Raw genomic sequence first — 14,034 nt, 5'->3', positions numbered from 1 at the left:
TTGACAGAATTTATAAGCTGCATAATTTATTAGAATTTCGGAGTTGCTGAGAAATTTGTTGTGGTCGCTATAAGTCGAAATATCCAGAATGTGTTCACAATGAAATCGTTCCCCATTCCTCTGTAAAAAAACAAATGAATTCAAGAAATTCTAATAACAATAGGTACAACTGCGAACACTCATCACGTTTGGCAGCTTCTGCAGAGCGAAAAATGGAGCTAACCTTTCAGATCGATGACCTTTCACCTGCGTTTTATAATCAGCAAGTAACGTCAAGCGGTATTAGTAAGTTCTTCCTCAGTGCGGTTCAATGATAAGAATACTGCTACTAAAGCTAGAACGTGAGGCAAATCGTCTGCGAACACAGCAAATAATACGGAAAAACTCATTTTGGACAGTGCTACCGATCTAGTTTTGCCTCTTTACGAATCAATGTCGCATTAAATGTGAGGTTCCTTTGTCCGTGAATAGACCTGAATTAATTTACCAATTGACAAGAACAATAGGCTCCTTCTCCTAATCTCAGCATTCATTTCTCATTGCATAACATATCTTCCAAATATGGTCACAGTTTTGCAATGTCTACATTTAATCTAATTAAAGTGTTAGGGGCACAGCAGCCCCGAGCATTTGATAAAACACGAGACTGGAATAAGTATAAACGAGATTTGAGTTTAGAATCTCCTGGGAGTAGGTTGCGACGGTTAAATATCGCGGTGCAATAGGCCGCTTGCACCAAAGCGATGAAAGGTAGAATCAACCCTTTATTTCCCGTGACTTCTGAGAAAACCTTCAGGATTCTCTAATGTCTCTGTCTTGCGTTTGGAGCGTTTTCATACTGGCTCCAATCCTTATGGTAGTCTCCGCCGTCGATACATGCAAACGGCAAGAAAAATTCAACCATGGAATGTTTCAGGACGGGGACGTCATCCTGGGCGGTTTGTTCCCAATATATTTAAGAGTCGCGCCGGATTATAGATCATTCCAATCTCACCCTCAACCAGTGCGCTGTGTGGAGTGAGTGATAATATGCTTTGAAAATGCTTCAGTTTTGGATGGAATTGATTTTAAACATAATTTGTTGTTTCTATGATAAATCCTTCATTATTTTTGACTGCTTGTTGTCCGTTCGTGTGTTATGTTCTGCGCTTTCACAAAATGTTTTACGGATCAGTAAACGTTAGCATGCGGGAGCAGCAAGCAATTTCGTAGAGAAACGGAAAATATAACTGGAGGGTGTATTTATTGCATTTGACAGAATTTGCTGAAACTGTATTTGGAGCAGTGTGTATTGTTTGATCTCTTTAATAAAAAAAAAACGATTTAGAAGCAGTGTAAAGGGGATACACTCAACTCATTCAGGTAGAACCCAAGTCCATTGGAGTTTAGAAGAATGAGAGCTGATCCTATTGAATTAAAGGGGATTCTAAGAGGCCTTGACAGGTAGGTATTGAGAGGAGGTGGGGTAGGTAGATGTTCAGGGGAGGCAGTAAAACTTGCAAATGTAAATTTGAGAATAGAAATCTCTCTTTTCGATGGAGGTAAGCAGAAAACCATCTCTCTGACGTTGGTTAGTCTGTGGAATTCTGCCACAGAAGGTATTGGAGGCTGTTTCTTTAATACTCAGGACACACTTTTAAAAATAGAAAATGGATTTAAGGTCTGTTGCAGTGAGAATGCGGTATGGGGTGGTGGTGGGTGGGAGGGGTGGAGCGTTTGGTTATGACATTCAGGAATTTGGAGTTGAGGTCACAATCTGCTCATCCACGAATTTACCAAAACGATGGAGACCTATCAAAAGGTTGAATGACCTCCGCCTGTTCGCTGTTTCCTATGTCCTATGTCGTTTTATGGTTCTTTGCTTCTCTTTCCCACCTTCTTTCCATTCATTTCGTTACTGAACCCTTATATGGTTGACTAACGCAGTGAGACTGTAAGACCAGGAAACATAGGAGCAGAATTAGGCCATTTGACCCATCACCTCTGCTCCGCCATTCGAACACGAGTGATGGGTTTTTCAACACAATTCTCTTGCTTTTTCCCTGTAATCCTTGATCCCCTTGCCGCTGAAGAACCTATCGATCTCTGTCTTAAATACACTCAATAACGACTTCCACAGCCCTCTGTAGCAACGAGTTCCACAGAGTCATCACCCTCTAGCTGAAAATATTCCTCCTAATCTCTGTTCTAAAGTATCCTCCCCTCACTCTGAGGCTGTGTCCTGGGTTCCTCGTCTCTCCGACTAGTGGAAACATTTCCACTCCCCACCTCCCACACCACCAGGGCTCTCAGTATTCTCTTAACTTCAATCAGATCCCCTAATTCTTTCTACATTCCATCGAGGACAGACCCAGAGATCAGAACCATTCCTCATATGCCAAGCACTTCATCCGTGGAATCGTTCTTGTAAAACTACTCTGGATCCCCTCCAACGCCAGCACATCCGTCCTTAGATATGGGACCTAAAACTGCTCATAATATTCCTAAAGCGGTCTGACGAGCGCCTTATACAGTCTCTGCAGTGCATTTCTGCCCCTGTATTCTAACTCTCCTGGACGCATTTTCTTTCGTTCTCCCAATTCTGGAAGCGAAAGTCACAATTCTCAGTGTCGTGAGATTGCTTCTTCCTTTTGTTCTAAATTTCTTATTATTAATATGGATCCACGAGCTGTCTTTCGAGATCCCGGAATTTCGGGAAACAGCATGCTGCTATGTACCGGGTCTTATTCGCTCCAATGAAAAATACACGGTCATATTGCTCTTTGATCTCTGTAAAAGTTGTTTTTGACAAGATATTCAGAATTCTGCAATAAGTAATAATATAGAAGGAATTTTACAGCGTGGAATGAAAGTAAATTCTGATGTATGGCAGGTTTAGTCAAAGTGGTCTTCGTTGGACCCTCACCATGGTATTCGCCATAGAAGAGATAAATAGGAATACGGAGTTACTACCTCACACGACTCTGGGTTACGAAATTTTCGACAGCTGTGACGCATCTTCTGAAGGTCTGAAAGGAGCTTTCAATTTACTGAAGGGAAAAGGCAATAGCGCTCCCAACTCCACGTGCGCTGGAGTCCCATTAGTACCTGTGATTGTGGGAGATGGTGCGTCATCGCAATCTATCGCAGTGTCTCGACTAGTTGCTCCTTTCGCCATTGGTCTGGTAAGATTTATCAATTAATTTGCGATAAATATTGACAGGAGCTAGGCAAAAGCTCACCCGCGATATTGCCGCGTAGTGTCCAGGGATGTGGAGGCTGGGTGGAATAGCCATGGTCAGTGCTGGTTTACAGGGATAGGGTAGGATGCTCTTCGGAGGGTAAGTGTAGACTGGATGGGCTGAATGACCTCTGTCTGCACTGTAGGGATTCTATGAATCTATGATTACATTTATAAAATTAAAATGCTGCAGATGCTGGAGGTCTGAAATAAAAACAAAATGCCGGAAATATTGTCTCTGTAGAGAAAAGGTAGGACGGAATATGGTTCCTTGGTCTGAAAAGGTAACTCGGTCCGCCTGTCTCCACAGACGCTGTCTGAACTGCAGAATATTTCCGCCATTGTCTGTAGTTATGTACAAATACTGTTTTAGTCGCAGTAGAGCTGGATAAGCAGGCAAACAGACTTACGGTCAGGAGGATCCAGACAGGAAATAAAGAGAAATATCGAGATTGTTGTTGACTAGAACCATCTTCCCAGAAGGTGAGTGGAAACAAATTGAGAAGTGTTTTTCAATTGAATACACAGTTGAAACAGAAACATTTACAGACCTATGGCGAAAATTGTGAGTCTATGTAGATCGCTGTTTTAAAGAACGAATAGACCTTAAGTGACTAAAATAAAACAAAAAGAACCAATGGAACAAAAACAGAAAATGCTAGATAAGCTCAGCAGGTCTCGCAGCATCTGTGGAGAGAAAGCAAAGTTAAACTTCTCGGGTCCGCCAACCCTTCCACAGAATTGTGGATGCTGGAAATCTGAAACAAAACAGACCTAGTTCTGAAGAAGCGGTTACTGAATCGAAATGTTAACTCTGCTTTTGTCTCTGCCAGACCTGTTCAACTTCTTCGGCAATTTCTGTTTTTCCTTAAGATCTTCTCCGACTCCTGTGTTGGGTTCAGCGATGGTGCCACAATTTCAAATATCTCAGTTAGTTCTGTTTCCCCGCAGGTCAGCTACTTTGCGTCATGCGCTTGCCTCAGTAATAAGAGTGAGTTCCCAACATTCTTGAGGACAATTCCTAGCGATACTGTTCAAATGAAAGCTTTAGTTCGACTCATACACCACTTTGATTGGACCTGGATCGGAGCCGTGGCTGAAGACAACGATTATGGTCGCTTCGGGATGAGGTCTCTCATTGAAGAGGCTGCGAAGTTTGAAATCTGTATCGCCTACATCGAATTCCTTTTACCCGGTCGCACAAGAGAAAGAATGCGTCAAGTTGCAAAGACCATTAGAACATCCTCTGCTAAGGTGTTGATAATATTCTGTGGAGAGAGTGACGCCATGTCGTTGGTAAATGAACTCAGAATGCAGAACATCACCGACATCCAGCTAATCGCGAGTGAAGCCTGGGTCACATCATTCCAACTATGGAGAGCAGAAACTGTGGATATTTTATCAGGAACAATCGGGTTTGGAATCAGGAGAGCGGAAATTGTGGGACTGAGAGAGTTTCTAGTCAAACTTCATCCTTCCACAGCACCAGACAATCCGTTTGTTGAAGAACTCTGGCGCCAAGTCTTTGGCTGTATCATAAATTCCTCAAATCAGAGCCTGAAAGAAAACATGTCAGGGTTTCCCTACAAACCGTGCACCGGTTCAGAAAACCTAGAGACGGTTGAATCTGCATACTCCGATGTGTCGCAGTTAAGAGTTTCCTACAATGTATACAAAGCGGTATACGCCATAGCACACGCCCTTCAGAATTTACAATCGTGTGAAAATGGGAAAGGCCCATTTATCAACAACACATGCGGTCAAAAGTCTAAAGTTCTATCCTGGCAGGTGAAGAACTGTCGCACGCTACTAGTCATCTGGTAAAGCGAAGTAATGTATTGCCTCTCCTGAAATAAAAGTATACATAGTGTTCCGTTCTATTTTCTTTTTTGATGGTAATTCGTTCATGCTCTTTCGTAATGCTCTTTATCTTATTTTTGTCGCTGTAATGTAAAGCACGTTTAAGATCGAAGATTATATTTGTCTTTCCCTTTTAAAAGCTTTTGCACTACCTGAGGGAGGTACGTTTCACCAGCCAGTTTGGGGAGGAAGTAAGCTTTGATAAAAATGGAGATCCTATTGCTTCCTATGACCTGATAAACTGGCAGAAGCGTCCTGATGGGTCGATTGACTTTGTTAATATTGGCTATTATGACGAAGCGTTGCCGAAAGGGGAGGAACTCGAGTTGGATGAAAGTGGAATTGTGTGGCACAGAACAGCTCTTCAAAATAAGGTAAGCTCATTTCCAACGTACCATGTCTCCGTGTCCGGTAAGAATCAACCCCACAATCACATTGATTTGGACGATTACTATTGTTGAGATTTTCGAGGATTCCTACCATCTGTTACCGGATTAATTCTGGTGTTCAGTCACTCCTTGTGTGAATAGCTTTGAATATGTAATATTCAAGATCTGCTATAGTACTTCGAATGTCGAACCAAAGCATATTACGTTTGCGTGCAGTGGAGCGGGTGGTAAATTCAAAACTAAGGTGATGGAACAATATACTTAAAAGTTTCCTTTAAATCTTTTGAAGAAAGGACAATTTTTTTTGAAAAAAAATTCACATTAGAGTTAATTTTTTGAAGAGTTAATTTGCTGCCTGACTTGACGAGTACAGTATATTTGGTAGGAACAGGTGACTTTGAACATATGATTCACGAAACCTCCCCAGCAGCGGATTTTTCACCATACGAAATGTCTCGTTCTGTTGAAAACTATGTTTGAAAGAACTCTGTTGAAGTAATTAATCAATTACATCGTATAGCTGTATCATACAACAACCGGCGAGGTAGGATGCTCTATTCATGCTATTCATTAATAACAACACATTCCAAACACAAGATCACCACCAACTATCAGGAAGAAGGCAGTAGTAGATATTTGGGAATGCCATCTCCTGCCAGATCGCCCTCCAAGCCACTCATCATCCTGACTTGGAAATACATCAGCTCTCCTTCAGTGTCGTGGGTCGAAATCCTGCAAATCTCTCCCTAAGTTCATTGTGATCAACCGACAGTAAATGGACTCCAGCCGTTGAAGAATGCAGCTCACCACCACCTTCTCAAGGGCAACTAGGGACGGGCAATAAATTATTGGTCCAGCCAGCAATGTTCTCATCCTATGTGTGAATTTAAAAAAAAAGTGGAGCAGTGTATTTTCTTTGTTGATTTTAACTATTTCAATATTCCAACTGTCTTTTCAAACTAAGACACTTCTATGTTTATTTGACTCCAATTTTACAATTGCACATTTTGGTTTTCATTAAGGTGCCATTATTTTGTTGCATATCCAAATAAGTATTATTATAATTATGTGCAGTCATGTCATTTCATTATGAATTAAAATGAGAATGGCAACACTATGCCTCTGGCCTCCAATGTCTAATCTTTGGTGAAGAACTTAAATTATTCTCTGTGGGAAACTTAGAAATTCAATTCAACTGTCCCCTGGTTTAAGGATATATTTGCTAGATATTGTAAACATCCAAACTGGGCAATTCATTTCCCTCAGGGAGGGAATCTCTTCACTTATTTATTGAGACAGATCTACAATTCTAGTCCCGCGCAGCTGGGTAAATTTCAATTATTTTCACAGTACCTAAAAATGTCTGTCTATTCATCCATATGATAAGAAACAATATCGAAGCGAGATCAAATTTAAAGATATAATGATTACTTATAGTTTTCCCATTTATATCCATCTAAAATTTGTTACTTGCTTCAACAGGAGGAAGGCCTGGTTGGAATATCACAATAGGGAGCAGTATGGATAATAAATCCGTACCTTTATATCAAAGTGTAAAGGGATGAAAGCAGTAAAAAAAAAGACTTACTTAGCCAACAATGAGAAACATACATTTCCATTCATACCAACACAGGAGAGGCAATGTCATAGTGAACATTGAAAATTAAACAATACTCCGTCATTGGTTAAGGCTGGATGGTTGTGCTTCAATGCATTTTTTAAAATTCCATAGTCCCAGTATCTGGTAACTGACTTTGAGTTTGTTAAAATATCGCTTCTGTCTTCATAGGTTCCTCTCTCAACGTGTAGTAAAAGCTGTCTTGCAGGTACCAGAAAAGCTGTACGTAAGGGTCAGCCTGTTTGCTGCTTTGATTGCTTGCCATGCGCCGATGGGGAGATCAGTAACGAAACAGGTAGGCAAGAATGTGAACAATCGTTAATATTTCAGCAGTGAGCATGTACCACGGCATATCTTGTATTTTTTACCATGATATTCAGCTTTAATCTATAAACATACGTTTGAGATTTTATAATATACTGTTATTTCGCAACAGGTTCAATAGAATGCATCAAATGCCCGTCAGATTACTGGTCCAACGAGCCAAGAAATCAGTGCATTCCGAAAGAAATTGAGTTCCTCTCCTTTCAAGACAGCATGGGAATAACGCTGACGGCGATTTCACTGCTTGGAGCTTGTATCACAGGGGCTGTTGCAGCTGTATTCTTATATTTCATAAACACTCCTATTGTAAAGGCCAACAATTCAGAATTGAGTTTCCTTCTACTAATCTCATTAATACTGTGCTTTCTGTGCTCCATTGCATTCATCGGACAGCCCTCACCATGGTCATGCATGGTGCAGCACACTGTGTTTGGAGTTAGTTTTGCTCTATCTCTTTCTTGTATTCTTGGTAAAACTTTGGTAGTCCTAATGGCATTTAAAGCAACTCTGCCGGGTAGTGATGTCATGAAATGGTTCGGACCCAAACAACAAAGGTCAATTGTTTTTATCTGCGCATTGATTCAAGTAATAATATGTGTGATCTGGTTGTTGACTTCTCCCCCACTCCCAGCTAAAAACACCAAATATCAAAATGAAAAGATTATCCTCGAGTGTGGCGTGGGTTCCACAGTAGCATACTGCAGTGTGTTTGGTTACATTGGCTTATTAGGTTGCATTTGTTTAATTTTAGCCTTATTGGCCCGGAAGCTACCGGACAGATTCAATGAAGCTAAACTCATAACGTTCAGCATGCTCATCTTTTTTGCAGTTTGGGTGACATTTATTCCAGCTTATGTGAGCAACCCCGGAAAATACACGGTGGCTGTTGAGGTATTTGCAATTTTAGCATCGAGTTTTGGATTATTGTCCTGTATCTTTTCTTCAAAGTGTTACATAATCTTGTTAAAACCGGAAGAGAACACCAAAAAACACGCAATAGCTAAAAATGTACAACCGTAACATAATAAACGAGTTTTGTAAATTCGGCAACGTCATGTGACAACATGTTGAAGTACTTGTGTAGTTTTATAGTTCATGCAAATAGCTTCGGCTTTTCTTGCATTCTGTTCTAATAAGATTGGTCAGTTTCAAGGTACATTGCGTAAAAAAGTTAAAATTTATAAAATATTCAACATTTTGTATAAGGTGGAAGAATTCATTGTATGGTTTTGACTGTTCATTTGCTGTCAAAACCTAGGTGTATATTTTTAATAATTGTCGCAAGTTAAAAAAGAGAAATTGGTTTCAATGTTAGACAACATCAGGCTCTACTTAAACCTGAAGAGTAGGAAGAAGTGACCGAAAAGTCGCCACATCCCATTCCCGACTTCCAATTGTCTAATTGTGGATTTGCTACACTTTCCCGTATCTGACACAAATGTTGGTCTTTCCTGCTGATTTTTCAGAATTTTGCTTTGATCTGAGTATTGCAGTTAAATGAGTTTTTCTGTCTCACCAACTACCGATGAAAGAGCGCGCTTCGCCTCCCGAGAAATATACCTTCAGATGCCCTGTTGTGCATTTTCAGCATTTTCATTTGTAACAATAAATGGTTTGCCAGAAACACTTGAAAATGTAGTGGTACCCGTGCAATGACATATGAAGCATGAAAACAATCAAATAAAATTGACGTTTTTTTTTTCATTTTATGTGCGGGACGCTTAATGACCAGAAAGAAAATATTTTGATTTTATCACCTTCACTGCGTTCCCTTTATAAACGATTATAGCTTTTCCTTGTCGATCGCACTCTATCGTGGAAACACAGAAAATAGAAACAGGGTAGGCCATTCAGCTTCTGGACCCTGCTTTGCCATTCATTTAGGTTCTGTCCAATCTTCTACCTCGAGGGCACACTACCCAAAGACTTCATTTTCTGGAACTGTATTAGTCTCTGTCTTGAATGTACTTGATGGCGAACGATCTATAGCTCTCTGTGGCACATATAGGTTCTATAGGTTCGCCATCCTCTAAACGAAAAAAAATCTGGTTTTTGTTCGAAATGGCCTATCCCTTATTCTGCAACTGTCCCATCCCCACCGACCCGCCTTCCCCACACCCCGGTACTATACTCCTATTCTGAAAGGAAATCCCTCCTGCACCTACCGTGACAAGAAACTCTAAAACGCGAAAATGTCTAGAGGTCACCTGTCAATGTTATAAACCCAACTGTAAAAGTATTGAGGCGTACTGAGTTGTCCGCCGGATCAGAGCCAGGACTGCAACTATTGACAATTTAGATAAATTGCTTCCATGAAGGGCTGGAAGGTATAGATGCCAAATTTGCCAATGATACACAGATTGTTAGCAAAGTAAATTGTGCAGAGAATAAAAGGAGTGTACAAAACTGTATAGATATGTTAAATGAGTACTCAAATGTCTAAGCCAGATCATACAAATTGTGCAAGTCAGGAGAAAGCTGCTTAGCAATGCACTGTTTTAAGGAACTAAGATACTGTTTCAAGTTCGAATCTCTATTATGTCATTGTCTAAAACACATTTCTGTTTTAATAAGAACAGAAAATGCTAGAAATACTCAGTAGGTCTGACAGCATAAGTGAAGAGAGACACCGAGTTAACATTTCAACATTGTGACCTACTGTGAAAATTTCAAGTTGACAATCATTTATTCAACCAAGACTTAGGGAGAGCATCTCTCCGATACAACTAGAGTTAGATTAAAAAAAAACATTGACAGGATAAGGGCGTTGCTGACCAGGCAGCATTTATTGCCAATCCCTAATTGCCCAGAGTCAATCACATTGCTGTGGGTCTGAAGTCACATGTATGCCAGACCAGGTAAGGATGGCAGTCTCTTTCCCTAAAAGGCATTAATGAACCCTACAGGGCTTGCCTGACAACTGCTTCATGCTCATCATTAGATTTTTACCTCCTGATATTTATTGAATTCGAACATCTGCTGTGGTGGGATTTGAGCCCAATCCCCAGAAATTTATCTGGGTCCCTGGCTTAATAGTCGAGCGATAACGCCACTCGGCCATTACCTTCCCAAGACCTGAGGTCTATAGGGTAATTTAGTATTCCTATACCATTTCGTCACATCACATCTTCATTATCCAAATTCTGATCTTGCTTCATACAAACCAAAAAATTCCATTCTAGTTTATAGATTAACGTCCTTAGTCTTCTTCATCCAGTCAATCTTATCCTAGCCAGGCATTTTTTTCACCTAGTATTTGTCAATGTCTATTGTCTCCCTCTCTCACCATCCATCCTAGCTTCAAAGCCTCTCTGGAATGTTTCGTTTACACAACTTGTGTTTCGACAAGGTTTGCCTGCATACTCCTACTGAATATTAATGTCTAGGTGCACAAGTTTCATCTGGTGGGTGGTTCACATGGAGAAATATGCTCTTTTCTGTGAATGTAAAATCCAAATGTAACCCTTACGGTTTAATTCACTCTAACGTTGACTTTTCATCAGATTCACTTCTTTGGTCAGATCTCTTTTGCGTGAGGAAGATATTTTGTTATGTTTAATCTGCTCTTAATCATTATGTGATTAATCATTCTTACGCAAAGACTTGCAATCTTTGTCTTAAATCTGCCTTTTGCGCTTGCCCAATTGGACTGGAGTACTTAAAGATGGTGGGCTTGGTTGACATGTTCCAATGATGTGTAAAGGCCAGCATTAAATATTGGACAGCTGAAAAGCTGGTTATATGCCACTCAAGAGATTGTTGCTTATCGGAGAGCTTTGGTAGTAACTTTTAGACTATTTAGAGCGATTCTGGGTAAAACCGACAATCTAGTTCGATCTCGTCCGATGTCAACAACAACAACACACACACACACTCGGAATTCCCTTAAAAAGCACTTTTATAAATGTCGATATGGAGCTGAGGTCGGTGGCTCCAGTAAGGGCTGATGAAATGTTCCTGTGGAAAGTGTAATTTCTTTACTGCTGGGGTTGAGGATGCGAATCCAACTGATTGTGGAAAGTGTTTGGCCAGATCTGAACTATGAAAGGTAGAAGAAGTAAACTGTCATTGGACCGAGCGGATTTAATACAAGTATCAAATCAAAAAGATTGTGCAGAATAGATGGAAACAAGCTTGGGTAGGCTTTAATTTTCCACGATGAGATGCGAATGATTTGGCAATTTATAGAGCAATATTCTCTAATAGTCCCTCATTGACCTGCCCTGCAGCGGATGTCAGATCGGCTTTGTGTCCTGACTGGGTTCAGCTGGATTGGCTGCAATGTTGGACTATTGGCCCAGTCTTGTTGGCCTGGGTCTGCATTGTGAGTCAGAAATTCTAGATGAGGACATGTATGATGGCTTCGGTCTCGAACTATGCATAGTGGATTGTGGATGAGGTCTATGATGGTACCTCTTTCTTTATGGGCTTGATTTTGTCTTGAAATGAATCCTATCAAATTACTTTTCTTCTTACAGGTAATTTACTTCTCCAGTTGAACCCGTCGGATTGACTGGCGTAAATATCCCACTTTTTTCCGGACAGCGCCCAGCGATTATTTTCAGACCAAGGCCTTGGCGCAGCGGGAAAAGCACTTTGGCTGGACTTGGATTGGAGCTCTTGCTAATGACGACGATTACGGGAGATTTGGGATCCAGCAATTCATCGAACAGGTCACCGAGTTTGGCGTTTGTGTCACTTCCTCGTACATTTTGCCGAAGAGAAGATATGTCAAACCGTGGCTGTGATAAAAAAGATCATCAGCCAAAGTTATTGTCGTCTTCAGCGCCGAAAGGGAAATGTTTCAATTAGTTCAGCAGATCGCGAGCCAAAATGTGACTGGGAACCATTGTCCATGAGGCCACTATCGGAGAACCCACAGATGACGTCACATCCGCCACCGCCGGGTTCCCCACTTCCGGGACAGCAAACACCATCGCTGCCGTTGCCACCGACACTGAAGTCGCGACCACCCTCACCGCGACTGCCGCCGCCGACCCCGCTCCTCCTACCTCCGACGCCGGTCCGCCCATCACCGACGCGGACGCAACTCCACCCACCGCCGGCGCAACTCCGCCCACCGCCGACACCGGCACAACTCCGCCCACCGCCGACGCAGCTCCGCCCACAGCCGACGCCGACGCAGCTCCGCCCACAGCCGACGCCGACACAGCTCCGCCCACAGCCGACGCCGACACAGCTCCGCCCACAGCCTCCACAGCCAGCAGCTCCAGAGGAGACAGCACCCAGCCCTGCCGAGTCTTCACCATCCCCCCAGACCTACCCCTTGCTGAGGACGAACGGTCAGTCCTCAGTAAAGGGCTCACCTTTGTCCCCCTCCACCCACAGATCAACGAATACCGCTCACGCTTGGACATAGAGCAGTTTTTCCGCCGCCTCCGCCTCCACGCTTACTTCTTCAACCGTGAACCTAACCCTCCCTCTACTGACCCCTTCTCCCGCTTCCAACACACCCCCTCCTCCTGGACACCACCCCAAGGCCTCCTACCCTCCCTCGACCTCTTCATCTCCAACTGCCGTCGAGACATCAATCGCCTCAACCTCTCCACCCCTCTCACCCACTCCAACCTCTCCCCCGCAGAACGTGCAGCCCTCCGCTCCCTCCGCTCCAATCCCAACTTCACCATAAAACCCGCGGACAAGGGAGGTGCAGTTGTAGTATGGCGCACTGACCTCTACATCGCCGAGGCCGGACGCCAACTCTCCGACACCTCCTCCTACCGCCCCCTTGATCATGACCCCACCCCTGAGCACCAAACCATCATCTCACAAACCATCCACAACCTCATCACCTCAGGTGACCTCCCACCCACGGCCTCCAACCTCATCGTTCCCCAACCTCGCACTGCCCGCTTCTATCTCCTTCCCAAAATCCACAAACCTGAATGCCCTGGTCGACCCATTGTCTCCGCCTGCTCCTGCCCCACCGAACTGATCTCCAACTATCTAGACTCCATTTTCTCCCCCTTGGTCCAGGAACTCCCTACCTATGTCCGTGACACCACCCACGCCCTCCACCTCCTCCAGAACTTCCAATTCCCCGGTCCCCAACACCTCATCTTTACCATGGATGTCCAGTCCCTCTACACCTGCATTCCCCATGCAGATGGCCTTAAGGCCCTCCGCTTCTTCCTGTCCCGCAGGCCCGACCAGTCCCCCTCCACTGATACCCTCATCCGCTTAGCCGAACTCGTCCTCACACTCAACAACTTCTCTTTCAATTCCTCCCACTTCCTACAAAGGGGGTAGCCATGGGTACCCGCATGGGCCCAAGCTACGCCTGCCTCTTTGTAGGTTACATGGAACAATCCCTCTTCCGTACCTACACCGGCCCTAAACCCCACCTCTTCCTCCGTTACATTGATGACTGTATCGGTGCCGCCTCGTGCTCCCACGAGGAGCTCGAACAGTTCATGCACTTCACTAACACCTTCCACCCCAACCTTAAGTTTACCTGGACCATCTCTAACACCTCTCTCCCCTTCCTGGACCTCTCTGTCTCCATATCAGGCAACCACCTAGAAACCGATATTCATTTCAAGCCCACCGACTCCCACAGCTACCTAGAATACTCCTCCTCCCACCCACCTTCCTGCAAAAAT

At 43.2% G+C, this 14,034-nt stretch overlaps 1 protein-coding gene and 1 pseudogene across 1 annotated transcript; both read left to right on the top strand.

Annotated features, from left to right (window-relative positions):
• Window positions 1-853: 853 nt before the first annotated feature.
• On the top strand, window positions 854-8,431 carry LOC109919875 (extracellular calcium-sensing receptor-like). The gene is made up of 6 exons (XM_020519900.2): window positions 854-1,017; window positions 2,873-3,164; window positions 4,172-5,008; window positions 5,221-5,454; window positions 7,259-7,382; window positions 7,524-8,431. Exons 1-6 carry the CDS (start codon window positions 854-856, stop codon window positions 8,429-8,431), a joined length of 2,559 nt encoding a protein of 852 aa, XP_020375489.2.
• Window positions 8,432-9,603: 1,172 nt separating this feature from the next.
• The window catches only part of LOC109913609, a 52,538-nt pseudogene continuing 48,107 nt past the window's right edge, over window positions 9,604-14,034 (top strand).

Source organism: Rhincodon typus, chromosome 13 (assembly GCF_021869965.1).
Source record: "Rhincodon typus isolate 14 chromosome 13, sRhiTyp1.1, whole genome shotgun sequence".
Classification (NCBI taxonomy): Eukaryota; Metazoa; Chordata; class Chondrichthyes; order Orectolobiformes; family Rhincodontidae; genus Rhincodon; species Rhincodon typus.
Note: the sequence above shows the minus strand (reverse complement) of the source record. Positions and strands in the feature narration are given on the sequence as shown.